Raw genomic sequence first — 27,995 nt, forward strand, 5'->3', positions numbered from 1 at the left:
CGTTTAAAATAAAGGTGCCTCCGGCAATTACGCCAATCCTTATCCCTTTCTCGTGTTTTTTTCTTTTACAATTATTTATTGCCACCTGACATTCTATTTCACGTTTACGTATTGGTTTATTCCCTGTATTGCTAAAATGCAAGCTCGTAGAGATTAGAATCTCTTGTTGGTTTGTTCCCTCCCAGCCATTAGAATAGTGCTTGGCACAAACCTGGGGCTCCAAATGTACCTGATGTAAAGGATCCGTAATTTGTGCAGTGTATCTAAGAAGTAATTGCATAGCACTGATTGACATAGTGTAACATTTCTCAGCTTGAAGGCACCATATTCCCCTGCGGGAAGAAATCTGTAATGCGGTTGGAAAGAGCCCCTCTTCCTCTCTTCTGAAAGACCTACAAACATACGACACAGCAGCTGGGTGTTGAAAACCTCGGGCTGGGAGTTCAAGGTTAGAACTACCCATTCTTTCATTTATATAAAGAAAACTGTTAACCTAAATGCCATCAGGTCACCTCAATGAAGATTACTCAAGAGACAGAGTACCAAACAAAGCACACCTACTGCCAAACCCCAACGTGAACTTGTTCATTCCCGGCTGTACATTCAAGGAGGAATCTCACGATCTCAAGCTCATTTGCCTACATTTACCAAATGGCACTAACGCACCTTTCCATTTGGCGGAGTTTACTATTACATGAGTCAAGTCAGGGGTGAAAGGGCGGGCCTACGCCGGCCGACTCCATCTTGTTCTGTGTCCTTCACCTAGACCACGCCTCCTCCCCTTGAGTAACCTCCCGCTCACCCGCTCAAACTTCCTGATCAAAACACACCCGGTGACCTGCGTAACAGGACACCGACCCTTCCCCAGCCAATAGGCTGAGGCCACAGCTGTTACCTCACCAACTGCCCCTAGGCCCCAATAAAACCTTTGTGCTTTTGAAACTCGCTCTCTCTCCCCAGGATCTCACCACTGCGTCGGTGCAGGTAGGGGATTGAGCTCAAGCTAGCTCGAATAAAGGCTCTTTTGCTTTTGCATCGGATTCGGCTCCCTAGTGGTCTTTGGGGATCATGAATTCTGGGCATAACAGGGGGAAGACAAAACATATGCCAAGACAGGAAAACGTACTCCAATTATACATCATTTCCTTTCAAGGGTAAAAATTTTATTTTTGAGGAACTCCATACTGCACATTTTTAGCAAGTCACGTAAGAAAGCAAAAATGTTATCCTCCCCTCATCCTAGAAATAAATAAGAAGGGCAAAAAATTTCTTTTTAAATCACGACACTTGGAAGTTTAGCACCAGCATCCAAAATGAACAAAAAAGGGGAAAAAAAAGCATTTACTATATATTTCAGATTTCTTTGGTTGGGGTTCTCCCCATGTGGTATTAATATTTCTTCTTTCAATTTATATTACCAAAACAGTAAAAACCAGGAAAAAAAAATATAAACCTAGTGGTTGCTGAAACTGGGGAGGTTGCTCTCTCGTCTTGTGTGCAGGCATTCCCGGATCTCAGCTGGCTAGGAAACTTGGCTGACATTTTCCTTTCATAGTTGTCTGTTTCATAAAGAATAGTAAACGTTCTAATGTCCACATCTTGGTCATGACTCTTCCACGTTATTGCTTGCATGTCTCTTTGGTGTTGGTAAGGTCACGGTCTGCTCTGTGCTTTCTTTTTCTAATGGTCATTAATTTTCTTAGGTCACCTGGAAAAAAAATGAAACCAAACTCAGAGTGACAAAATGACCAAGAGTTTAAGAATAAAAAGGCAAAAAGTATGCTTTTCGTGTAATTCAGGAGACAGTATTTCAGAAGGTCTACACATAATCCATTCTCGCATCTACAGATCTGTAACCCTACGCATTTAATACAACATTTGTGTAAACCTGAACATTCAGTACATAGTAAAAATTTTATAGAATTATATGAAAGCAGGTGTCTGAAGGGCTCAATCGGTTAGGCATCTGACTCTTGACTCCGGCTCAGGTCATGATGTCACAGTTCATGAGACTGAGCCCCGAATCAGGCTAACAGCGCAGAGCCTGCTTGGGATTCTCTCTCTCTCACCCTCTCTCTCCACCCCTCCCCTGCTCATGTGCACTCTCTCTCTGTCCAACATTTCTTTTAAAATTATATAAAAGAAAATTACCATCAGGACGCCTTTTCAAATAAATGATACTACGGCATCCATAATTCTTCATAATTATTTTGGTGGTTGCACAATATCTCCTAACGTGAACAAACCCAACACTGAGCCACTTCCCAACGTTAGACAAGTTATAAATAGTACAAATATTTGTTGCCCTGTACTTTGGATTATTACCTTAGAAGCAATACCCAGAAATAACGTTACTAAGTAGAAGGTTATAGCCAAATGACTGATACATAATTCTAAGTCAGTTAATGCAAGCAAATTTAAATAGGGAGTTTATTTCTTTTTTTTTTTTTTTTTTTCAACGTTTATTTATTTTTGGGACAGAGAGAGACAGAGCATGAACGGGCGAGGGGCAGAGAGAGAGGGAGACACAGAATCGGAAACAGGCTCCAGGCTCTGAGCCATCAGCCCAGAGCCCGACGCGGGGCTCGAACTCACGGACCGCGAGATCGTGACCTGGCTGAAGTCGGACGCTCAACCGACTGCGCCACCCAGGCGCCCCTAGGGAGTTTATTTCTATGATACTGTCCACACAACCTAGAGATAAAACTGAATATTCCCAGCACAGCAAATGTCTACCTGGTGGAAGGCTGTGAGTTTTACAGCCTCTTTTAACTAAAAGCGTATTTTTTATTTAATGCAAAGGACAACAACCAAAAAATATTCAAAAATTTAAGCCCCAGGAGTTAGTAGGTGAAAAACCCAGAAAGAAAACAACTATGGCTTATAAATTCCTTTAGGAGTGGCTCTACAATTGGGTCAGTCTAGTTCTATTTCTACCTCTATACTGAAAGTTTCCAAGATCTTTACCAAGAAAACAGAAAGGCAGGAAACATCAATAAAGACAAGCTAACCTTTACGGGGAGGTTATGCTTCACCACGCCCTGATTAAGCACCTTACACATGTTATCTCACTAAATCTTTGCAACAACACTTGGTGAGTAAGTCTAGTTGGTATCCCTGTTTTACCAGCAGCAGACATTGCTGGGGCAGAGAATAAACAAACTGCTCAGTATCACCCAGCAAATGAGTAGTGGCTCCCGCACTGAGTACATAAACCTCTTGGCTCTCGCTCATTATACTGCACGGCCTCAAAATCAATTATGTTAGTTATCAAAGGGAGAAGGGAAGGAAAAAAATACTCTAGTTTATTCTGTAGATCAGTCTCCTGTTCAAACTGGCCACTAGGTGTCACAAAAGTAAAACTTTCAAAAGTTAAGAGGTATTAATATTAAAAATTATGTCTATAGAGAAAAAACATGACCATCAATAACTGTCAAATGCTTATGCCCCCCAAAACCTAGCAAAGTAAGGTCAAATCCCATATTTAACCACTAAAACTGCTCTTTTTCCGGAGTCCTAAAGGAGATGACGGCTGATCCAAATGAACCACAGAACTGGCTCAGACTGAAATCAACAATACTTAAAATATCAGGGGCGCCTGGGTGACTCAGTGGGTTAAGTGTCCGACTCACGTCATTAAGCTCAGGTCATGATCTCATGGCTCGTGAGTTCGAGGCCCGTGCCAGGCTCTGTGCCGACAGCTCAGAGCCTGGAGCCTGCTTTGGATTCTGTGTCTGCCTCTTTCTCTCCCCTTCTCTCGCTCATGCTGATTCTCTCTCTCAAAAATGAGTAACATTAAAAAAAAAAAAAAAATCAACTCTAAGGCCCGGGCTGCCCGAGCTCTTACCTGCTGATGGTGAAGGTGCCTGGGGAGCCTGGTGTTACTCAGCACTGCTCTGCTCGGTGGCTGGAGCGGGGTTCTCAGATGGCGCTTCGCCTGCCTTGGTCTAAGTAAGACACAAAACAAAACCACAGTCCGGAAATGAATCGACCCAGACGACAATGGAAAGTTCAAGACTAAAAGGTCTCAAAAGTTGGGATCTTCCTGCTTACGAAGGTAAATCACTCTGCAAAATTAACTATTCTTAAGTGGGAGTCAAAATTTAGTATCAGAGAAGAACGGCCAATAAATGGCAACTAAACACCACCACTCTCCGCAACGAAGTCTCTGATACACAATTGCTTTTAATACTTGCTTAGAGAGACCTTCCTCTCTGTAAATGCTGTCCTACGTTTGACTTCAACATTTTAATTCTGAATCTCCATTAGTATGCATAATCCTTTCAGAGAATGATAGCTAGTTGAATTCAAATGTTTGTTTATGTTATGTACAGGGCATTCTTTCTCCATAATATATAGATGCATAGATCTTAACTAAAATATTAAAAATATTATATTATCTTTCATATACAGATTATATATAGAATACCTATAAATGCTACATACATATTACCTTAATATATAAGTAGTAGACATTTATATGATTTGTAAATATAAATACATATGTAATATAACGATAACATAAAAGGTTATATGATTGCCAGTTGGCAGGTTATCAAACCACACTTAGGATGGAATACTAAATAAAGTTTGACGTGATTAAGGATGATGTGGCAACATCCCCTTCCGGCTGGTTGGATTTACCTCTTTGCCATCTTGTGAAGGAGCATTAGGAGGACGGGGGCGACGCCTGTAGTTGTATGGGCGCCGGTATCCACGGCGAGCAGATGGCTGGTTTGAACCATTGGCTGCTTGTTGGTTCTCTTTATCTTCAGCCTCTCCAACAGCTGGGGCAGGTCGGGGGCGAGGAGGGCCTCTAGAGCAGAGAATGCAAAAGAAAAGAGAACAGTGCAACAGGACAGGGGGCCGCAAGAATAATCTTTACTTTTGAAGGTTAAGAAGTCAAGTGATCGGTATTTATTGCTAGAACACACAGGCTTGGGGCGCCTGGGTGGCTCAGTCGGTTAAGCCTCCCTATTTTGGCTCGGGTCATGATCTCACGGTTCGTGGGTTCGAGCCCCATATCAGGTTCTGTGCTGACGGCTCGGAGCCTGGAGCCTGCTTTGGATTCTGTGTCTCCCTCTCTCTCTGCCCCTCCCCCGCTCACACTTTTTCTTTCAAAAATAAACATTAAACAAACAAAAGAAAAAGAATTATACACAGGCTACTGCAGCAAATGGAGCAGAGATTTTGTGGAAAAAAGCCTATTTTCCCACCATTTTCCCTCTTCATCTGAATACCTATTTGTAGTGAATAAACACACTCTGGACACATATCATGGTCCTGCCAGGCACTTGACAGGCACAGATAGTAAAATTATAAAAGAAGAGTGGCTCCTGGTACCTGCCCTCCATGAACTGAGTTTAGTGGAGCCTGGAGGGATTAAACACGGAAGGAACTCTAACATTACTTCGTGCCAGAGTCTGTGCTGGTATGTTTTTGGGTTAAACATTTAATTTTTTTTTTTTTTTTTTTTTTAAATTTTTTTTTTTCAACGTTTATTTATTTTTGGGACAGAGAGAGACAGAGCATGAACGGGGGAGGGGCAGAGAGAGAGGGAGACACAGAATCGGAAACAGGCTCCAGGCTCCGAGCCATCAGCCCAGAGCCTGACGCAGGGCTCGAACTCACGGACCGCGAGATCGTGACCTGGCTGAAGTCGGACGCCTAACCGACTGCGCCACCCAGGCGCCCTAAACATTTAATTTCAATGCTAATTCTGTACATTGGATTTCTAGTGAGAAAAATCAAGAGGTGTTGAGAGGTTAAGTATTTGGATGGACCGTAGAGAAATGCTGCTTTTTACAGGTCGAAAAAAGTCAAATGTAACTTTCCCAAGATCACACAGCCAGGGATTGACCGGGATGGAACCACTGTCTCCTTTCTGTTTTTGTTAAAGCACTTCTGTGAAACCTCTTATTTTGGAAGTTCTTAGTATTTAATCGTTAAGAGTCATTATGTCTACAACTGGAATGAATCCTGTGAGGAAAAGGACACAGACTGGCATAAATCCTTTCCCAAAATAATATATTCTCCTTTCAATAAACCCATGTTGCCAAACCTCCAGGTGGTATAAATATTGATCAGGAGTGAAGGTCTACTTTCTTCACTTACATCAAGGACCAGGAAAAGGAATAGGAAGGCTTATGATACAAAGAGCTTTAAAAGGTTCTGAGGGAGTCGAGCTCAATTCAGTTTTCACAAGGCATGAAGCACAAAAACCTACTCCTTCACTAATATGAATACCATTGGTGGTGTAGTAACAGTATCTAATATTTACTGAGGGCTTACTATATATATACACCAGGTACCGTTAGCTTAGATTCGTTAGTACTTTTAAAAACTGTAAAATATTCCTTAATGTCCATTTTTATAGACCTGGTAAGTAAGTCTTAAGAGTCCAGGAACCTCCCAAAGGAGACACAGCTACTAACTTCAAGGTGGGAACGTACACACAATTTGATCTGTAGCCTGACTTAACCCCCAGACTGCCTTGGTGATGGGACTATTCAGTACCCCACACGCTGGCTGGCACTCACTTCCTCCTTTCTCTGGCATGGCCACTGAACAACGACCCATCAATTAATTTTCTGTTTGTTTCATTCAATAGAACAAAAAAATTAATATTCATCTATACCATATCACAGCTAACCCAAAAAACCAATGGTTTTGCACAAGGATACCAAAATATTTTGTTAAATAGGGGGGACATGCCCCATGGCTGTTGGAAAACACACTGCAGAGTCCCTCTAATCCTTAGACCTCCAGTCGAAGCAGCCACTTCTTCCAATGGATCTTCCAATAATAGATCCATAAAACAGGCCCCCAACAGTCTCATCCATTATGCTGTCTCTCTCAAGTCCTTCAACTGGCTGTTAGGGAGCAATGTCACATACCTCCGGTACCTTGGGCGGTAAGTTGGGTTTCGATGAACCGGTCCCTGAAGTTGTGTTCCCTCTGGGACTCCCTCCTTCATCTCTCCAATTTCACCAGCCTACAAGAAGGCAGTCAGACCCGAAAGTCAATGTCATACTACCAGACAGAAGAGACACAGAGCACACAGTTGCATTCAGATTTTTTTTTTAATTTTTTTTAATGTTTCCTTATTTTTGAGAGAGACAGAGCGTGAGTGGGGGAGGGGCAGAGGATGAGGGAGGCACAGAATCCGAAGCAGGCTCCAGGCTCTGAGCTGTCAGCGCAGAGCCCGACGCAGGGCTCGAACCCACGAACCACGAGACCATGACCTGAGCCGAAGTCGGACACTTAGACGACTGAACCACCAGGTGCCCCATCAGATTTTTTTTTTTTTAAGTAAAAAGTAAAATGCTTCATAATAAAGCTGAGAACCCTCAACTTTAACAGTGAACTGTTCAATGATTTAGATCTTTGTGAATGATAGGAAAGAAAAACTTACTTCTACTACAACAGTCTTTTGTGTGTCACAGAGCTCTTAGTCTTATTTGATAATACTAATTTAAACACTTTGAAATGTTTCATTCATCTCTTACCATGAAGAAAAAGAAAAAAGGACCCATTATTATAAAAGAAAAGAGAATGAGGGGCCCCTGGGTGGCTCAGTCAGTTAAGCGTCTGACTTCGGCTCAGGTCATGATCTCGCAGTTTGTGGGTTCGAGCCCCGCATCAGGCTCTGTGCTGACGTCTCAGAGCCTGGAGCTGCTTCGGATTCTGTGTCTCGCTCTCTCTCTGCCCCTCCCCTGCTCATGCTCTGTGTCTCTGCCTCAAAAATAAATACAACATTAAAAAAAGGGGGGGGGGGGCGCCTGGGTGGCTCAGTCGGCTGGGCGTCCAACCTCAGCTCAGGTCATGATCTCATGGTTCGTGGGTTCGAGCCCTGCATTGCGCTCTGTGCTGACAGCTCAGAGCCTGGAGCCTGCTTCGGATTCTGTGTCTCCCTCTCTCTCTGACCCACCCCCGTTCATGCTCTGTCTCTGTCTCAAAAATAAATAAACGTTAAAAAAAAAATTTTTTTTTTAAATAAAAAAAAAAGAAAGAGAATGATAGGCTACATTTGAGCAATGAGAATCTCTTCCCGCTTTCAAACTCAGATCCACTAATTCTATGAACAGGGTATCCCTTCAACCATTAATGGTTTCTACATTTAAACGTTTTCCCACACCTCTTAACACCTTTGCTTCTGACTGCTTCCTTCCATCTCTTTGCATTTAATTATAATCTTTTAAAAAATAAAATCATACTTCCTTGATGATGAACTTATTTCAAACTGGGGGTACAAAATTTATTTACTGTGGAACTTCCAAAGGAAAAGACAACTAAAAACAAACAAGAAAACCCACCAGACATCTCCAAAATTCTTTATAACACAGCCACATCTTAACCTTTTTTTCTCAACACTAACATCCTTTACTTCTCCATGTTACACCAGGAAAAGAAAAGCCATCGGCAAAGGATTTCCACATTCTTTCACTCTCAAATCTACCCACCTACGTGTTTGCTGTCATTTTCTTCTCTCTCCTAACCCTGGGTAAGTGGTCTATGCTCATATCCAAAGCCAACCCCTCTCTCACCTCCTAGAACACTTAAACTCTCTATCCCTCCTCCCCTTCACTGTATTCTTTTCCCCCCTTCTCTACTCCATCATTTCCATCCAGGTGCATAAACATGCTGAAAGGGCACCCATCTTTTGCAATTCTTACAATATAATCACAAACTTACAAAACAGTTGGAAGTACAAGATCTAATCCTCAGGCCCGGTTCAAGTATCACCAGTTGTCCCAGTAATGTCCCTGATGGCCAAGACCCATTCAGAACCATGCCTTGAATTTAGCTCTTTGCCTGAAACAGTTCTTCGACATTTCCTTGGCTTTCGTGACCTTGACGCTGTTAAAAATTAGAGGCCAGTTATTTTATACGCTATCCTTCAGTTTGGGGGTTGTTTGGTGTTTCCTCATGATTTAGCTCCTGTGTATCTGGCAGGGAAGCCATAAAAGTCACACCGCACCCTTCGCATCGCATCCCGTTGGGCGGCAGATGGTTTCAATTTGTGCCGTTACTGACAACGTTCAAGTTCAGAAGTAGTTAAGGTAGTATCTGGCAAGCCTACTCTGCTGTACGTTTACTCTTCTCCTCTTTGTAATTAGTGAGGATTTGGAGCAGTACGTTCAGAGTGTGTAAATGTTTCATTCCTCATCAAGTTCTCAACATATCCATTTATGTATTTATATCTGCATAGACTCATGGTTTTCTATTTTATTCAATGAGTTATAATCTGTTACTATCATTACTGGCCAATGGGAACCCTTTCAAACTGGCTCCTGTCCCTCTGACATGTCTCCAACATTCTTTGAGTACTTTCTTGCGTTTTGGCACAACAAGATGTTCCGGGCTCATATTGTACTTTCTCTGGCCCAGCTCTGAAATCAGCCACTTCTCCAAGAGAGCTTCTTTTTATTGGAGAATGGTATTTAGAAACAAAACACTGGAGGACAGGTATGCTCAATGTTATTAAGGAGTCACTGATTTCAGGCCATTTCTGGAGACAGAAATAAGGAACACACATATACAAATACATATATGCACACACACAGCACGAGTTCCACATATATAAACGTGGGTATATGTGTGTGCACGTAGAGCATACTTGATCTGTCCACCTATAACGGCTTTCACAAAGTTGTTGGTGAAGAGAGGGCTTGGGAGGCCAGGAGAGAACTCACTACATCTCAAAATCAAACAAAAACAAAAACCCTGCTCTGACCCCATAGCCTCCTCCCAGCTACTGCCCCATTTGAGTTCCTTTACAGACAGACGGAAGGAAAACCACCACCACTAACTAACCACCACAGAAACCTCCTCAAAGGAGAATAGGAGACCTCTTCTCCCTCTCTTGAACTCATGCTAATCAGACTTTTGCCCTTACCGGGCCACTAACTCCCAAGTTACCAACAACAGGAATCCACTCGCAGTCTAACTCCCTCCTCTCCTCCTCAGTATTTGACACGGCATCTCCTTCTGGAAATATGTTCTCCCTATCTGCTCCTTCTCATCATCCCAGACTCTTCATCTTCCTCATCTTAGAGGAAGCTGGTGTGCCCAGGACTCAGTCCTAGGATCAGTGTTCCACCTACACCCACTTTGGAGTTCATCCCATCCTGCGCCAGACCTTTCAAACTCGCACCTGGTCTCGTCTGCCCTCCTCAGGCTCTCTTCGGCCTCTGTCCCTGCCCTTCCCTCGGCCATTCGTGGCTTCTCCCAGGACCTAAAAGACTCGCTCCCTCGCTTCACGTAGGTCTCTTCTCAAACATGAGCCCAAAGACTTTGTAGCCACCTTATCTAAAATTATACCTTCCTAACCCGAGCCGCATATTCCCTCTTGGCTGCGTTTTATTTTTCTGCCTACTTACTTCACATCTCCACTTGGAGGTAAAATTTAACGTGGGGGGGGGGGCGGGGGCCGCAGGGGGGGGGCAGAGGGGGAGGGAAGATCTCCAGATGGTTTTCACCTTTCCCCTAAACCCAATCTTTATTATTTTCCTGTATTTGCTTAAATCAAAAACCACAGGGGTATCTTTTATGCCTCACACCACACATTCACTCCATCATCAGATGCCGTCACGTCTAGGTTTAAAATATTGCCAGAAGGTGACCACTGAGCACAGCCCCACTGCTAGTACTCTCATCCACGGCAGGACCATCTCCGCACAAGGGATTATAGCAGCCGGTCTCTCCCACGTCCACTGCTGCCTCCTGTGGTCTAGCTTCCATAAATAGTCCGATGGGCTCCTAAATATGTGTCTTCCCTGTTGAGATCCCTTCACTGGCTTCTCATCACATTTGGAGTAGGTCAGCAGTCCTTATCAGTCTACCAGACATGCTCTATCTGCTCTAAGACATCGCCCTAATCTCATGTCCTACCCCCCTGGGCCTCGCCCACACTGTCACCACAGGAGCCTCCCTTTAGTTCTCTGAACAGGCCAAGCTGCTGCTTCCTCAGGAACCTTGATCACAAAAAGCAGACAGGAAAAGCAATTAGCATGTGTGAAGGGCTAGAGTTTACTAGAACTGTGGAACGGGAAGAGCATTAGCAGAGGCTGAGTTTGAATCCAGTTCTACAACTTTCTGCCGCAGGACCTTAGGTACAAGTTGCCCATTTTTTAGAATATGAAAATCTCTTCATTTGTGACAACACCAACAAAAATATGGAAACCACTGCCAATTTCATAAAGCTACAGGGAAGACTGAACGAGAACGGATTTCAAACGTCTGCCACTTCGTCAGTGCCAAATAATTCATGCTCCCTTTTCTCTATCATACAGTTCTTTTCTCAGAGACACAAAATGTTGCTATTAGTTCAGTAACCGATTCGACTTAATTTCCAAGCGGAAATTAAATTCAAATTAAGCTAGATAGGTATTATCTTTGAAAAACCAGAAGTCGTGTGGTCACTGATGTATCATGCTATATCATGTCCTTTGTACAGAAGGGAAATTCTATTGGTCTGTATATTATCATTTTTTTTTCCCCTGTTGTGTCAGTTTCGGTTTTTATACGGTAAAAAATGTTTCCAAAGACTTTTCTATTTGACCTCAATATTTAACATCCTAGAGATCTCACTATACTTTTAAACCATTAGCCTAGCTATTATGGAAGAGAGTTTTAGGGACTTTCATTTGATGCTCTTGATTGCCTTAAGCAGACTTCTTTAGTGTCTGAACATCCAAGCATGGGATGTATTAGAAAGATTCTAAAAATACTGAAGGAATCTAAGGACAGCTTTTATTTCATATATGGAATGGGTAAGATAGTCAGCTCAAGTTAAAACAACTCCAGGTGATTATCAGAATAAGCACATGTTTTTCAAAACTAGTTTTCAACCAGCTTCTGCAAACGATGTTCTACATAGCACTGAAGAATCCCTTTGCTCTGAACCTTCAATTCCTAAGGTAAAATATACTTTATTTTAAACCACATAGAAAAGAATCGTGTTCTCAAAAAAAGATACGTGCGGATGTGCAAAATACTAAGAAAGATTATTTCAGGAAAGTACTACTAATGCCCTAAAAATAAATGTGTATTACAATCTCCCTGACTCTTCCTGTTCTCATTTCCTAGAAGCCCAGAGTGCTGCCCTAAAGAAACCTACTATGCCCCATGTACCCAGTCTCTCCATATATGCAAGTCTACTCGTTATTTTTAGCACATTCGTCAGGGACAGCTGTTAAAGAGTAGAAGAGAAATAACAAGAAGCAATGTAGAAAGAACATAGTCATGCATGAGGGGATAAGAGATGGGTAGCAAAGAACAGACTGAACATAATGTTCAGTCAAAACACTTCGTGGAAAAACAGAAAACAAAAACCAAGGACACTAAGAGGAAAAAGTTATAGCTAGTGGTAACAAAAAATCATGTCCTATGCCAAGTTTTCCAAGTTTCTTGGGGAACTGCAGAGTTGTTACAATGTTTATCGATTATAGGTCAGGTTCACAATAGCTCTGTCAGTATTTTTCAGCAAAAAAGGAGAATAACAACTCATCAACAATCCCCATCTACATAGCTTTTCTTACTAACACCATCTCATGCAAATTAAAAACTCTATAGATTTCCTCTATCCTAAGACACCGAGCTAAATATCTTCGCCTTTGATTTAATCACCATGACCCCATGGAAGAGGTACGTTATTATGCCCGTTCAATGGATGAGAATTAACTCAGTTTTTGCAAAAGCTCACAGACTCAAGTTGGCAGAGACAAGATTCAAATCCAAGTCTGCTGACTTCAGAGTTCAAAGTCTTAAAACGCATAACCACCTGTCTCTCTACTTTAAACTGTCCCGTGTTCCCCAGGGTGCCCAATTACGGGCATGGCTCCTGTGGTTATGCTTTTGAAAATGTCACTAGAATGGCTGCTCCGAAAGAGCAGACTAAAGGCCTCGCCTCACAGCTTTTGGAGCATCAGGAAGCCACAAGCAAGGTCTGATTTCCGGCGGCTGGTGTTGGAGGAGGAGGAGGAGGAAGAGGAAGGACGGAGGGGTGAGGACGGCTGAAGAAAAGTCCCAGGTGCAATTTTACCTGCATTCTGTTGGGATGGGGAAAGACCCGTGAGCGACGGTCAAAGGTCTGTCCCACGTGGTAAGGCGGGAACCGCCTCCGGTACTGAGGGCGATACTGGGGGCGGCGCAGCTGACTCCGGGCCCCAGAGAACTGCCCGTCAGTGGCAGGGGGGTCAAATCCTTCACTGCTGCCGCTCCCTTCCTCCTCCTCCTCCCCAGCGTACTAGCAAGCAAAGAAACAGAGATTCAGAAGAAGTTTCAGCAAGGACAGAACCAAAGAATACTGCTCAGGATGAATATCACCAAAGGAAAAACAAAATCTCCCCCAAAGGGAATAATCCCCTCTATTATACGGACAAAATGCATTTAACCCAGGTTATCGTGTGATTACCTGGGATAAACTACATTAAGATTAAAGTCGATCTGGGCAGATAAAATATTAAGAAGCAGAAAAGCAAAAGCAATCAATCTATAATGAATTGACGAGTCATCTCATTAGAATTGGTGAATAACGGTGGGGCTGGGGAGGGTGTCTGGGTGGCTCGGATGAGCGCCCTGCTCCTGACTTTGGCTCAGGTCACGATCCCAGAGTCCTGAGATTGAGCCCGTTAGTCTCTGTGCTGAGTGTGGAGCCTGCCTCACGTTCTCCCTCCCTTCCTCCCTCCCCCTCTGGTCTCTCTCTCCCTCTGTTCCTCTCCCCCACGCATGCTCTCACTCTCTCTCTCTCAAAAAAAGAATTGGTGAATCATCAGTTGAACAACCAAAGAAAACATGTACAAGGTTGTTAACAGTTTAATAGCTCCAGCTAATGTGTGTCTCCCAACATCTGCCATCCAATGGGGCAGAGTCAGGGCAAAGCAAGAAAAAAAACATTGTGTGGTGTTAACAGTTTTGTCCTAAGAGTCCCACCTTCCTAGAGCCGTTCTCAAAGTGTGGCTGGGGTCTCCAAAAACCTTTCTGAGGCAGGGGGCGGGTACCCAGTTCAAACGATTCTCAAAATGGTGCAAGGATACTATTTGCCCTTTCCACTCTTATTCTCTCATGGGTATATGGAGGCTCCAAACAGCCACAGGGACACAGAGCCTCTTAGCTGACTGAATGCAGGAGATACGAAAGCCCAGCTGGCTTCTATTAAACCTAGTAGAGATCTGCAAAAATATGAAGCAACACCACTCTTCTCACTCAATTTAAAAACCTAGTTTTCAGGGGCGCCTAGGTGGCTCCGTCGGTTAAGTGTCTGACTTGAGCACAGGTCACGATCTCACGGTCCGTGGGTTTGAGCCCTGCATTGGGCTGTGCTGCTTCAGATCCTCTGTCCCTCTCTCTGCCCCTCCCCTGCTCTCTTTCTCTCAGAAATAAACATTAAAAATATCAAAAAATAAATAAAAATAAAAGCCTAGTTTTCATTAAAAATGTTATTTATATTTATGTGTAATGAGCTTATTTACAATCAATTAAATATCTCTTAAATGTCTGCTCTAATTGCTAACAGATATAAACACACATAAAACCTCTGGGATCATTGATAATAATTAAATATACAAATGGGTCCAAAAACCAGTCAGTTTGAGAACCACTGACTTACAGCATGATTTTCTTTATAGGCTTTGGAATAAAGTTTTAATGGTACTTTTATAGTAGTAAGTAATAGATACAGGCAGTTTCTAAATATAGGCCTTATTAACAAAGGAAACTACCGACCCCACATTTTTTCCTATATTTAAGCTACTATATATCACATACTAATATTTTATATAAAAACATAAATAGCCAAACATCCCTCAAAGAATTTATTTCAAATCTTACACTAAAGGATATAGATATGCGAATACAAAAGACAGTCAAGGGAAGTAATTATAGTTTTCAAAAATGAATAAATTAAAAACTAATAAAATAATGACCCATTTCTTTTGGGGGTGAGGGTATTTAAGATTGAGAACACTCCAGAATCAGCCACACAGGCAACTAAATTCCCAAAAGGTGAAAGTTTCAGCTATCGCCTCCAGTAATTTCAGAAAAATCCAGCCATTGTATACTTCATAAAACCTGTACCAGCTACAATCTACAACTACGTAACACATATTAGCATAAAAAAGTAAAAAAGAAACATTAGCATAGAAATCATACACCAAAATAGTAAGTGTGAGACTGCATTATTCTTCTTTTTAGGCTATTCTATATCTTTTTGAGTTTTATACAGCCAAATCTTTCATTAATTATCTTTCCAAATAGGAATAATGGCATCACCCTTGCCAAACATGCTCTTGAGAGATACTCAATAAGCTGTCAGGATGTCAGGACATCCCAATAAAAAAAAAACAACAAAAAAAAAACACCTTCATTTACACGTACTTTCAGAATTTTGAAAGTTTTCTTTCTAAGTATCTTTCACACGCAGGACTTTGCAATTTCCAGCTGAGGAGGAAAGTCTTTAAGGAAAAACTGCTAACGTTTTTCTATCGCTTTTACTTCTGAATTCACGTAATAATCAAAATCCAGTTGCCCCTTGAACAACGAGAAGGTTAGGGGCACCAACGCTGTCAAAAACCCATGTGTTCGAACTCCCCCAAAACCTAACAACTAAAAGCCTGCTGTTTCCTGGAAGCCTACTGACAACATACAGTCAATTAACACCTATTTTGTGTGTTACGTGTATGATACACTGTATTCTTACAGCAAATTAAGCCACAGAAAAGACAATGTTATTCAGAAAATCATAAGGAAAATACATTTATATTCATGTACTGTATTTACCAAAAACACCTGCTGTCAGTGGACCCACACAATTCAAACACGTGTTTTTCAAGGGTCGACTGCCATCACAACCAGAGTTCTGTGAATCTGATGAACTTGGAAAAGTTAACATGCTATATAATAAACGCTACAGTAGCTCATTCCTACTCGCCACCTCCGGCACAGGTTTTTATTAACAATCAAACAGGAGGGGCGCCTGGGTGGCTCAGTCGGTTAAGCGTCCGACTTCAGCTCAGGTCATGATCTCGCAGTCTGTGGGTTCGAGCCCCGCGTCAGGCTCTGTGCTGACAGCTCGGAGCCTGGAGCCTGTTTCGGATTCTGTGTCTCCCTCTTTCTCTGACCCTCCCTGTTCATGCTCTCTCTCTCTCTGTCTCAAAAATAAATAAATGTTAAAAAAAAAAAAAAAAAAAACAATCAAACAGGATAAGGGGGGCACCTGGATGGCTCGTCGGTTAAGCGTCCAACTCCGTTCAGGTCATGATCCCAGGGTCGTGGGATCCAGCCCCACCTTGGACTCCTCACGTTGGACTCTACTGAGTGTGGAGCCTGCTTAAGATTTTCTCTCCCTCTGCCCCATCCCCACGCATGTGTGTGCTCTCTCAAAAATAAATAAACTTTAAAAAAAAATCAGTAAGATAAGCAAAACACGGGTATGAAAAATACAAAACTAGATGAGGGGATGGGAAGATGGGTGAAATAGGTGATGGGGATGAAGGAGGGCACTTGTCACGATGAGCACACGGTGATGTATGCATCTGTTGAATTACTAGATGATACACCTGAAACATGTTAATGTAACACCTATGTTAACTAACGGAAATCAAAATAGAAACTTAAAAAGAATAAAAATAAAATAGCAGTAAAATAAAAAAAAGAAAAATACAGAAAGAGAAAAATAAGAGGTCATCAGGTAGCTAATAAAAACCAATCTGGGGGGGGGGGGGCGCGCCTGGGTGGCTCAGTCGGTTAAACATCCGACTCTTGATTTCAGCTCACATCATGATCTCACAATTCATGAGATCAAGCCCCGTGTCAGGTTCTTCCCTGACAGTGTGGAAGCCTGCTTGGGATTTCTGTCTCCCTCTCTCTCTGCCCCTCCCGGACTCATTTGCATGTGTGCGCACTCTCTCTCTCAAAAGTAAATAAACAAACATTAAAAAAAATCAACTTAGGCAGGGTGTGAAGATGACAGAATGAAGAGGGAAAGCATTAAGGTAAGTGGAAAGATATAAATCTATCAAAGCATAATAATAAATCATTCTCATTTTGCAGACTTTCTTTTCTGGTGACATTTTTCAAAAGGTTTCCTCAAATGATACGCAAAGTCATAGTCTAGGGCTCACAAAGCATCTCGAGTCTTACTCTGTAAGTGCCAATCCCAAGTACTAATTCTAGAAACCTCAAAAAATGACTCAAATTTAACAGGCTCCTCATGACCACAAATGAATGGGATTCTTTTTGGGTGCCTTGAGCGTGCTTCAAACTGAGCCTTCTAAGTAAGCTCCAGACAGACCCGGTTGTAAACCCTTTCGCCTGGATTGTTACCAATTTAGAGAACTAAACATCTGGAGTATCACTTACTGCTTCTTTACTTTAAAATAATGGGAAAATGCTACGCTGAATAAACCAGCTACTTAATCGAGGTAAATTAATACTTCTGCGGTCAGTGCTGGGTTTTTTGCCTATTCCTGAGCTATCCCCCATTCTCCTTGCCAACCAAACACTTCTTTTCTTAGAGGTCAACAGTGCTGGTGCCAAGAGATGAACCGCGTTGGGCCAATCATGGAAATCCCGTTCCCCTTTGCCAGTGAATGCCACATGACCAGGTTCTGGCCAGATAAAAGAGCCAAATAAAGAGAAAGCCCTTTTGACGACCCTGGCACAGCCTATCTTAATTAAGCCCTCCCTCTTAAAAGATAGTTGTCTGTTACTTGCAGCCAAATACGTACAAACGGATACAACTTCTGAATGGCAAGTTTCCGAAGAGACCTGTGGCTGTGGATGAATTCTGGGCACTACAAATTTCCCTTCCCAAACCAAATCATTCTGTGCCTCCGGGAGGAGATACATTTATCTGCTGCAGGTATGTATACTTCATTTTACACGTGAAAACTCTTTCGGGCACTGAGACAACATACATTACGGGGAGGCCCACGGCGTCTGCCATAGTAGCCACGTCGGTAACGGCGCCGATCAGCAGCGTAACGGCTCCCTTCCACGGGAACGCCATCCGGTCCAGTCACATTGGCTGCTTCTGCACCCTGAGGAAGAAGACAAACAAAGACGGCCTCAAAATCAAAAGAAGCTAACTCAGCTAACCCCTTTCACCCCTGCCCCCCATAAAAAAACCAGCCTGGGACAGTCAGAATGTTAAAGCTGGCAGAACGTACCCACAATTCCTACCGTGATCTCAAATACACACCCAAGTCTTAATAAGATCAGCAAGGTGCTTGGTGTCCTGATTATAAATGTAGTTTCTTTGCTCACACAACCTAAACTCTCCCTTCTTGTTTGGTTATGCTAACTTCAAAAACGGTATGTACCTCTTTAAAGAACACACACTGGTAAATGTAATGCGGTTGTGAAAGAAGTAATGCTAGACCAGGAAGAATATTTCTCCATGGGAAAAAAATGAGATGTTATCTTCCTAGAACAACGCTGAAACCTAGATTATTCTAAGAGGCACTAAGAGAACAGCTCTTCATGGGCTCGAGTGGCTCTGTCCAGCACTGAGCTATTGAGAGGGAAACTTCTCCCATCTCGGCAGCAACAGAAGAGTCCTGGATTGAGTAAGACATCGTTTCCACAAATGTAGTGCTGCTTTAGACCGTCTTAGTATCCTTCAAACACACTCAGCGTTCTTATTCTCTTACGGACAAAGAGATAAAATAATGCTTCAAAAACATAAAAAAAAAAAAAAAATCAGACAAAAGAGATTCAAAAGAATATATTTCACATTCAACATCTATTTGTAAAACCTCAAGTTCTGAAAACATATGAAGGTGAAATTAACCTGGCAATACAAAATTTTAAGAGTTGGATGGGATAACAGAGATCATTACAGGTCAGCATTTGCTGGTGGATGATTTGAAACTCCAGGTTTGCAACACAGCTGAGGGATCACATTAGTAAAGAAATCATTTAAGTTTCTGTATTAAATAAATGTGGAGCCTGGGTGGCTCAGTCGGTTAAGCATCTGACTCTTGATTTTGGCTCAGGTCATGATCTCTTTCTGCACTTTCATTGTGGAGCCTGCTTGGGATATTCCCTCCGTCTCTCCCCCCACCCCCCACCCCGCCCCACTCATGCTCTTTCAAAATAAATAAATAAACTTTAAAAAAGATATCTTTTTCCCCAAAGCAACTTTTATCTATTTGTAATATTATAAGTGTTATGGGGCACCTGGCTGGCTCAGTCTGTGGAGCATTTGACTCTTGATTTCAGGGTCATGAGTTGGAGCCCCATGTTGGGTGCAGGGATTAAAAAAATACTATAAAATTTTAATCTACACTGGAATATACATTTGGTACCGAAATAAAATACGTCCTTTAACTTTTGAAAAATTAGCTTCTCCCTCTATAACTAAATAGGGCTCTTCATCATTTATCAAGTGAGAAATTACAACCTCCTTTTATAATCAATCAAAGAACATTTATAGTGGTATTCAGTAATCAAAAATTTTCTACTTAAAAGTCACTTCTGTCAAAAATCCAAAATAAGGTTAATTCATAAGGGGCTGAGAGACCACTCACTATGCAAGAAAACCGTGTGCCAGCACACTTCGATACCCAGCCACGATAGTCTCACCTTCTCCCCCTCAACCACATCAAACTCTACAGTTTCTCCATCTCCTACACTGCGCAGGTACTTCCGTGGGTTGTTCTTCTTGATGGCAGTCTGTCAAGAGAACAGAAAATTCTAACTGAAGAGTATGTCAATATTGGCCACAGATTTCATCTCGCAAGTTTACTGCATACGTTATTACTTTTTGAAATTACTCTCCCACTCACCTGGATCTTCAAAACAGTAATAAAAAACAAAACAAAACAAAACAGAACAAAAACACGGCAAAACTATGTTCCGCGTTTTCTTAATTTGTGGTATCCTTTGAAATTCATCTTGGTAGGTGGATTCAACAGGATGTGCAATTAGTACCCACCTCCGTTACAGCCTGATCATGAAATTGGAAATATTAGTTCCCTCAAGCTATTAGGCATCCAAGATTTAGACTGTACCTCTATGGGTGAGGGGAAAGGGGGGATGCCTTCATGAAGTCCTGCTTAACACACATATATTTTTTATTTTATTTGTTTATTTTTCTTTTTAGGTGGAGAAACTATCTACAGACAAGAGAATCTCAAAAAGAATTTTAAAAGGAGCGAAGGAGAGGAGGGATGATGAAGACTAGAGAAAAGGAATTTTAAAATGCCAGGGGGGGATAAATACACCTGATGGAACACACAAAATTACCTCAGGAACGAAACATTACTGATAATCATAATCTGGCCTCTTCTCCCCCTTCCTCCATTTTATGGAGAAGGAAAACAATGAAGCTGGTAAGGGATTTTGCTGAAGACATGAAGATACAGCCTGCGGGGGGGGGGGGGGGGGGCGGGTAGGCAGGGTGGGTAGGGGGAATCCATATCCCTGCACTGTATCCATGATATTTATCCAATACTTTCCCCATCACACCATTCGTATCTCACTCATCCCTACAAATTCTGTGATAATACATTAAAAGTTTAATGGAGATGCTCTGCTGCATGAAACACCTGCACCTCAGTATCTGCGTATGAAAAGGCCTCCCCTTTTCAGTCAGTGGCGGGGAGAATAATTCCTGCAAAGAATTTCCATTTCTTTTGCTGGTATCTCTAAATAGTTAAAGGGGCTCTGAGTTTCTATGGAACTAGGTCAACCTTATTTTATAAAGCGATTAGGCATGTGTAATCCAGCCCTTCCCTTACTCTGAGTGGGAGGGAGGAGGGAAAAAAAGGAGCCAATGCCACAGAGACCTCACCCGCGGAGGAAGAAAGGCGGCTCAGGGCAGGATATCTGCGCGCAGTTAGCACATTCAGCCATTCCAAAAACAGCCCCTCCCTGCCCGCTCGTTCCCTTTTTCCTGTTCAACGGGGCAGGCCTCAACACATGGAGGTGACTCACCACGCAACCTCATGGGGGCTGGAATCAGGTCATAGACTTGCAGGCTAATGATGCTGGCCACCAGGACACAAACTTGTGAGGTCCCTATAATGTAGCTGTCAAACACAGACTGCTTAACCCCAAAGGTCTACCTATTAACCTCTAGGTATGAGAAGCAACACTTTCTTTCAGTCTGTTTTAACTTTAAAGGTCACTGGGTCTCAACAACAACAACAACAAATCTCAAATTATCTAGGCACAACTGAAATACATCCAGTCAAGCAGAAACATAAACAGCAGAAACCACAATAGAGAGCTTAATCTTAGATATTACTCTCCCCAGTCACCACTCCCACCCCAATTTGCCCACGACCCAAAACAGAAGGAAACAAAACCAAAGAAAACCAGATGCTGCTTCACAGAGCCCTGCAGGTAGGTACTGGTCTTAGTACCTGACTCTGTATTTTCCTGTTACACACTAAGCTCCCCACAGACTTGAGACAATTGGCTGGAAATTAAATAAATATACAAAAAGAACAACGAGGGCAGGCATCTCTTCTTTTAACCTGTATTGTAAAACGAGTCCAGGCTGCATAATGAAATAAAGAGCATCCTAGGCCAGGAATGTAAAGAAAGACAAAGACATCAGTAGCCAAGAAGCCCATGGTTCCCATATTTTACCCATCTCCTACATCTCCGAATCCAAAGGGATGTGGACCTTTTGACCCGGACATGTGCTAACCATGCCTCATTTTTACAGGAGTGAGGATTATCCCGGGCATTGGGGAGTTTTCTCATGTCCTGGCTACACACACCCTAACCATCTGCTTCGCTGCGCTATTTACTTCAAGTCAGAGCCACTCGGGGAGAAGAGCTTTAAACCAACACCCACCCAGGCAAAAGCCACATCAGTTCCAGCCAAACACGGAAGGGGAACCACAAAATCAGGAAAATAAGATGGTAACACGGGAACAGAGTTCTGCTAAGGAGTCAAAGGCTTTAAAAATTAGCAACTGGTCTGAGCATTACTTCGCTCGACTGCAAAAATAAAAGGCTAAAATGATGGGACAGAAGAGTTTATCTGCCGATCTTAAAATGTGCAAGTGAGCTCTCTTGCCAGAATAAAACCGTGCAAAGAGTTTAGAGTGGAATGATGGTTTACAGGACTTCATCTTGGAAAAGGGACATGAGCACATCACAGACACCCGTCTCTTCACACAGCAAATGTAGCATTTATTATCCCTCTTACCTGATGTACAAACACATCTTCTTTGGTGTCATTTCTGTTAGAAGACAAAAAGTTCACAAATGAAAGTACTAGATATGGGGAAAAACTTAAAAGAACAGATGTTTTATGAGTTTAGATCCCAAGACTTCAAAAAAGGCAACATACATCTTTGTTTCTCCTCAACTTAACTCAGAAGGCCAGAATCGGTCCCTGGTAAAAACTTCCAAACCTGCAAGATCCCCATCATACTCCTCCACATTACCACAGTGCTTAGATCCAAGTGTACAGAATCTACAGAAACATCCCTTCCCTCTCATCGCCTCCTAAATCACGTGGAATGTAATCAGAGCCCGAGATTTCCTTCCCAGTAAAAAGCAAAGCAAGACGGTAAAAGGACAGGGCACAGCTGTGAACTAGGCTCTCCTTACACTGAAACCTAAAACAGCACCCTCCCCACCACCCTGCCCTAACTCACCCCACCCCCCCACCAAATCAGATAAGGAAGAAATTAAGGAATCTTTAAGGGGGGGGGGGGCAAAGCGAATGACTGTATCACGTAAAAACATCACCAGACTGCCAACAGTCCACAGCTGCGTTCTCCTTCCTATAGGGTTAGAAGCTACCGTCGTTTAAAGAAAACACTATACTTTCTACGCAGGACTTGGGCCAGACCTGGGTTACAGATCTAGCTCAATTACTTACTCACTAGTTGTGTGACCCTGGGAAAGTTACTTAACCAGTCTAAGACTCCATTTCTCCATCTGTGAAATTACAGATAGGGTCTCAATCGTCCTAAGGCCCTTCCCATGTCTCTTTTATCTCCCTCACCTTCAATTTTCTTTTAATGACTGGATGTTTAAAAACATGTCATTTATCCATAATCTGGAAGTGTATTTTAATTAATATTTAATAACCACTAGCTTAGAAAGGAAAATGGTCACAGTGCTTACACATCTTAAAACTTACTCCAGCCATCAACTGAAAACAAAATGAACAAAAAAACTTACACAAGCCATTTAAAAAGTCTGGTCAAGGATCTATAAACTGCTGGTGCCACAAAGCAAGCATGCATTTAAAACATGTACGGAGATACAAGCACGTACCGATTTATGAATCCATATCCATTTCTGACGTTGAACCATTTAACAGTGCCAAGGACTTTGGTGGCTAAAATAAGATTAAGCAGATAAATTAGTATCTGACCTACAAAGAGATAAAGCTCATATCGCTAAGGTCTTGATAGCATTATATAAAGCCTAAACATACCCGAGGAAACCATTAAAGGCTTAATTCTAAAATATATTAGGAAAAGAAAATGGAGCAAGGGAAGACACCATAGGAAAATGCTTTCCAGAAGCCTACAGCTTTCTTCCTCGTTAAACGTTTCAGTACGGTCATAAGGAGTGGTCGGAAAGTCTATACATTTCTGCAATAACTCAAATTGAAAGACATCACGGAAAAAACAAACAACGTTCTTTACGATTAAAGTTTTCGCATGGAAAAGTTTTGCCGGTGCCAAAAAGAAGGGTCTAATGAAATGAGAATGTAGACAGACGAACAAGGTCAAGTACCAATGACCCTAACACATCACTTTTGCACTTTGAGATTAGGCAAACTTTAGTAAGTGAAATAGTAGCTCCCTGTTACTAGCTAATCTACAAAGACGTAAAGTAGCTTGTCCAGCCGCCAGATGGGGGCCTATCAGAGGAGTCAAGAGTAATAATAGAACTGATGCTGTCTCAACCCGTTCTGTACTCACCACCCCAAGACAGGAGGTAACAGGCCTTTCCAAACCATAGTGATGAATTTGGGCTTCTGTTTCATTGTTTACCCTGCTCCCTGCAGTTGGGGAGAGTCAAACTCATCCTTTTTTGGGTGTTCTGGGTTTTGTTTTTGTTTTTACAAAATCTCCCTCTTTAACTTGAATGTCTCTACTTTCCATCGCTGAGTAGGGCCCTTTCTGTACCATGCCAGACTTCAACAGAATTGAAGAGAAGGAATCTAAATGAACAGGATGGTCCTATAACTTGTAATTCGTACATTCATATTTATGTCAGCCGTCGAGTATGATTTGAGAAGACTCCTTTGAATCACTTGTGAATGTCAAATTCAGAACCTCTAGGAAATGCCCATGTCTAAATTCAGGAAATGCATAAAGCGATTATCAAGACTCAATGAAACAGGAAATCTGACAATACAGTACCTAACAAAAAAAAAAAAAAAAAAAAAAAACGCTTAGAAAAGAATGAAAGCAACAGCATTAACTGTTACTAGGGCTGCTTCTCTATGACATACAAACTTTATAACTTCCAAGGATAAACAATGAGGATTCAGTTTTCAAATTTAAGACTAAACTAGTAATTAGGACTCGTTTTGTTGTGGACAGAGCCAGTTCTGAGTTTCGCTATATTGATATGCTTAAGGAAGTATTTTAGCTCTCTTTGTAAAAAGAAAAAAAAAAAAGGAAAGAAAAAAAAACCCCAGCTCTATCTATGCCTCCAAAGTCATTCAGAGCCCATCACTGACTGAGCAATCTCCAGCTCTAATTCCAAGTGAGGAAGATCTTTCCAACGAAGAGACTGAACCTTTGGAATGTTCGGTTTTAAACCATTTAATTAGAAATTAGAAGGTCAAGGAAGAAAGAAAAAAAAAATTATGTTTTAGATCTAAATGTACACAGAGGAGCCCATTTTTGATAAACCATAGGCTTTTATGTCACACTTTTAAGTTATTTCAAGTGATAGAGTTTTTGTGCCTCCTGTCATTTGCCCCAAAATTAATGACCTAGGACAATATAAAGACAGGAACTCTTTTATTTTTTTTTTTTTTCAACGTTTATTTATTTTTGGGACAGAGAGAGACAGAGCATGAACGGGGGAGGGGCAGAGAGAGAGGGAGACACAGAATCGGAAACAGGCTCCAGGCTCTGAGCCATCAGCCCAGAGCCTGACGCGGGGCTCGAACTCCCGGACCGCGAGATCGTGACCTGGCTGAAGTCGGACGCTTAACCGACTGCGCCACCCAGGCGCCCCAAGACAGGAACTCTTTTAAAGGAATAATCTTGATTAGAAAGGCAATACTAACAGAACAGCAAAAAAAAGATGAAAAATGGTTTTCAAGTCTAACTTCAAACCAGGCTGAAGGCTATTTTGACTCCTCAGTGTAGGTTTTTAAATTTTCCTAATTCCACCAACACTCCCAACAATTTCACAGGGTCAAACACATTCATGCACACTTCTTGCTTTAAAACCATACCCTCACGTCACATACACAAGGAGGAAGGGGGGACAGAGGAAGACCATATGGCTTCCATAATGTTTATTAGAAGGAAAGTTTTCTTTCACCCGGGGAAACCACTTTCTCCGGCCTATGGCTATCCACTGAGGCTAAGGACTGTTTGTAGGAACTCAAATGAAGACTCCAAAACCAGAATTCCATTTCAGTCAGCACTGTGCCTGGCACATTTTAGGCACCCCTGTGTTTGCCTGGCAGAGGGAAGGAGATGGCAGGACACTCTGGGCAGGGACAGCCAGTGTTGAAATGTCATGTAGAAGGCCATCCTTCATTTTAAGAGTTGGGAGTTACAGCAGAAAGATACAAGACCTCCAGACTCATCACCTGGGATGCGGGAGAGGCTTAATAGCAGTTGGTGGTTAAGAGAATTAATTTCTCTGTTCATCTTTCAAGATGCCTGCTTTAGTTTAATATCCAGCAGTTCAGTTGAGATCCAGAAGGGTACAAGGATCAAGGGAAAACCTGCAAAAGTTCCTGTCCACAAAATAAGTTACCGTTAAGAGTATATCTTAACTCTGCTTTGGAAAGCGGGAGGCTGTCTCTCTCACTCTGCACAGAAGTGCTCCCAGAAACATTTGTTGGAAACAATAATCAGAATACTGACTAGACTGAAGTACCCCTTTAGTCCAGCAAAATAAGAGCAAGTTGTGGGGGTTTTTTGTTTTTTTTTTTTTCAATTACTATTATTTTTTCTGAGAGTGAGAGCGCGCGCGCAGGGGAGGGGCAGAGAGAGAGGGAGAAAGAATCCCAAGCAGGTTCCAGGCTGTCAGTGCAGAGGAGGGCAAGTTTCTCTCTTAACCTACACAGGTTAGTTTTAGCATGCCGCTCCCCAGCAACTGAGAAAAAGCCCCAGGAAGAAAAAAAAAAAAAAGGAAACCGGCCTCTCAAGGTAGGGAACATGGAACTGTTGTATTACACGCTCTTCACATTATTCGCTTTTCTTCCCACGAAATTGGGCAGGCAAGGCTCAGACAGATCAAACCCGCCCCGCCCCAAACACTGGAAATGTCTCCGAAGCATCCGACACCATCTCTTAACTTTCCTGTTTAAAAGAGCGACTGACATAGACACGCACCCTTTGGAGGGTTTCTTCACCACCCACCTGCTTCATAAACCCGCTTAAGGCCTCACAGGGCGTTCCAGAAGGGCTGAAAACGCTGAAGCAAGACGAAGCCAACAAGGACCACAGAAAACCATTCGAAGGCTCTGCCCGCACAAACCTGAACGAGACCTCTTCCCACCTGCTCTGCTAAGTTACAAGTCCCAAGATAAGGGTGTTCTGAACAAACGTCATACCCACGCTATCGACCAAGTTTTTTCAGCTGCTGCACCGAGCGCGTTCCCACAGTCCGGGAAGGAGAATACGCGTGAGCGATTGGTGAGCGCAGCAGTGGGCACGGGGAGGGAGGAGGACGTAGGACCGAGACCCAAGTTTCCCGGAGAGGATTGCAACACCCCTTCGCCGGCATGTGGCCGACAGAAGCATGGCGTCTTTCCCGTGCCCATGTGGGAAGGGCGTCAGGGACAGACACCTGAGCCTTCTCAGCAAGAAGCCTTTCCACCTTGCCCTGCCCGTCCTCCGGCCCCCACTTCCCCCGCCCCCCCCCCCGGGGGAAATCCTCCCCTCACCCCCGATCCCCAGCGAGGGCTCCACGGTGCCCGTCCCACGTGTCTGTCCCTCCCCTCCATCCACGGCCATCCCTGCCCTGCGTCCTCGCTCCCAGACCGCCGCTCCTTTCCTCTTTGGACCGAGGTAGCCCCCCCACTACGGGAAGGTGCCACAGTGCCTGCGCCTAAGGTGACAAAAGTCAAGATCCCAGCTCGCCGGCCCGGGACCGGGAGGGGCGCGCACCGGGCGGGGAGGAGCGCAGGGCGGCGCGCGCGCACCCGGGAGCCCCACAGGGCGGGCGGGCTGCGGCCCCGGGCGCTGGGGACCCCCTGCTGTCACTCCGGCGCCCCCGGTGGGAAACGCGGCGGGCGCTGCCCGCACGTGCCCGGCCGCCCGCCCCACTCGGAGCGGTCCCCACCCTCCGGGGCCTGACTCACCGAGAACTTTTTTCTCCGCGTCTTCACTGCCGGCGGGGGCTGAAGAGGCGGGGGCCGCGGTGCCCGTGGCTGCGGGGGCCGCGTCCCCACCGGGGTTTCCTGCGACGAGGGCGGCGGGCGCCGGGGCCGCGGCCTGGGGCGCGCCGCTGCCCACCGGGCTCTTGGGCGCGGGGTCCTGGGGGGCCGCGGCGGCCGCCTCCGCCGGAGCCTGCGGGAGGGTGGTGCTGGTGGAGGTGGTGGTGGTGGCCTCGCCCGCCTCGCTCATGCCGCCTCCTCTGCTCTCACTCGGGCACCTCGGTGGCGGTTGGTCGGCGGTTGGCGCGGCTGGAGGTCGCGGCGGCCGGGGCTCGCTCTCTGGGAGGCCGGTGGCGGCTCTCGCGGCGCAGGCGGCGGCGGCCGAGGTGGGGTCTCGCGGCGGAGGCGGCTCGAGCTCTCGGGCTGCGCGCTCGCTCCTGGGCTCCTCGCTCGATCTTACTGCCCCAAAAATGGCCCCGCACAAGTTTTTCTA

The 27,995-nt window shown here is 43.7% G+C and overlaps 1 protein-coding gene across 2 annotated transcripts; it reads right to left on the reverse strand.

The window, feature by feature from the left end:
- Positions 1–1,134: 1,134 nt before the first annotated feature.
- On the reverse strand, positions 1,135–27,992 carry YBX3 (Y-box binding protein 3). 2 transcript variants are annotated; one of them, XM_030321710.1, is made up of 10 exons: positions 27,488–27,992; positions 23,251–23,314; positions 22,169–22,202; positions 19,588–19,677; positions 17,919–18,041; positions 13,046–13,249; positions 6,897–6,994; positions 4,645–4,816; positions 3,848–3,947; positions 1,135–1,708 (listed from the first exon to the last, which is right to left on the reverse strand). In XM_030321710.1, exons 1-9 carry the CDS (start codon positions 27,750–27,752, stop codon positions 3,882–3,884), a joined length of 1,116 nt encoding a protein of 371 aa, XP_030177570.1. In that variant the 5' UTR covers positions 27,753–27,992; the 3' UTR covers positions 1,135–1,708; positions 3,848–3,881. The 2 variants fall into 2 exon arrangements, with proteins under 2 accessions (XP_030177570.1, XP_030177571.1); XM_030321711.1 differs by lacking the exon at positions 13,046–13,249 and having other exon boundaries at positions 27,488–27,986.
- Positions 27,993–27,995: the final 3 nt, after the last annotated feature.

The sequence above is a fragment of the Lynx canadensis genome, chromosome B4 (genome assembly GCF_007474595.2).
Source record: "Lynx canadensis isolate LIC74 chromosome B4, mLynCan4.pri.v2, whole genome shotgun sequence".
NCBI lineage: Eukaryota > Metazoa > Chordata > Mammalia > Carnivora > Felidae > Lynx > Lynx canadensis.

What these genes read in the sequence shown, in the direction of transcription:
- YBX3 (XM_030321710.1), bottom strand. Translation starts at nt 27,752, where the DNA reads ATGAGCGAGGCGGGCGAGGCCACCACCACCACCTCCACCAGCACCACC. An exon ending in ATGTGGTTGAGGGGGAGAAG is followed by an intron (nt 18,042 to 19,587) that starts GTGAGACTATCG and finishes CTTCTTCCTCAG; the next exon opens with GGTGCAGAAGCAGCCAATGT. An exon ending in GCCGTGGGCCTCCCCGTAAT is followed by an intron (nt 13,250 to 17,918) that starts GTATGTTGTCTC and finishes TTTGCTTGCTAG; the next exon opens with TACGCTGGGGAGGAGGAGGA.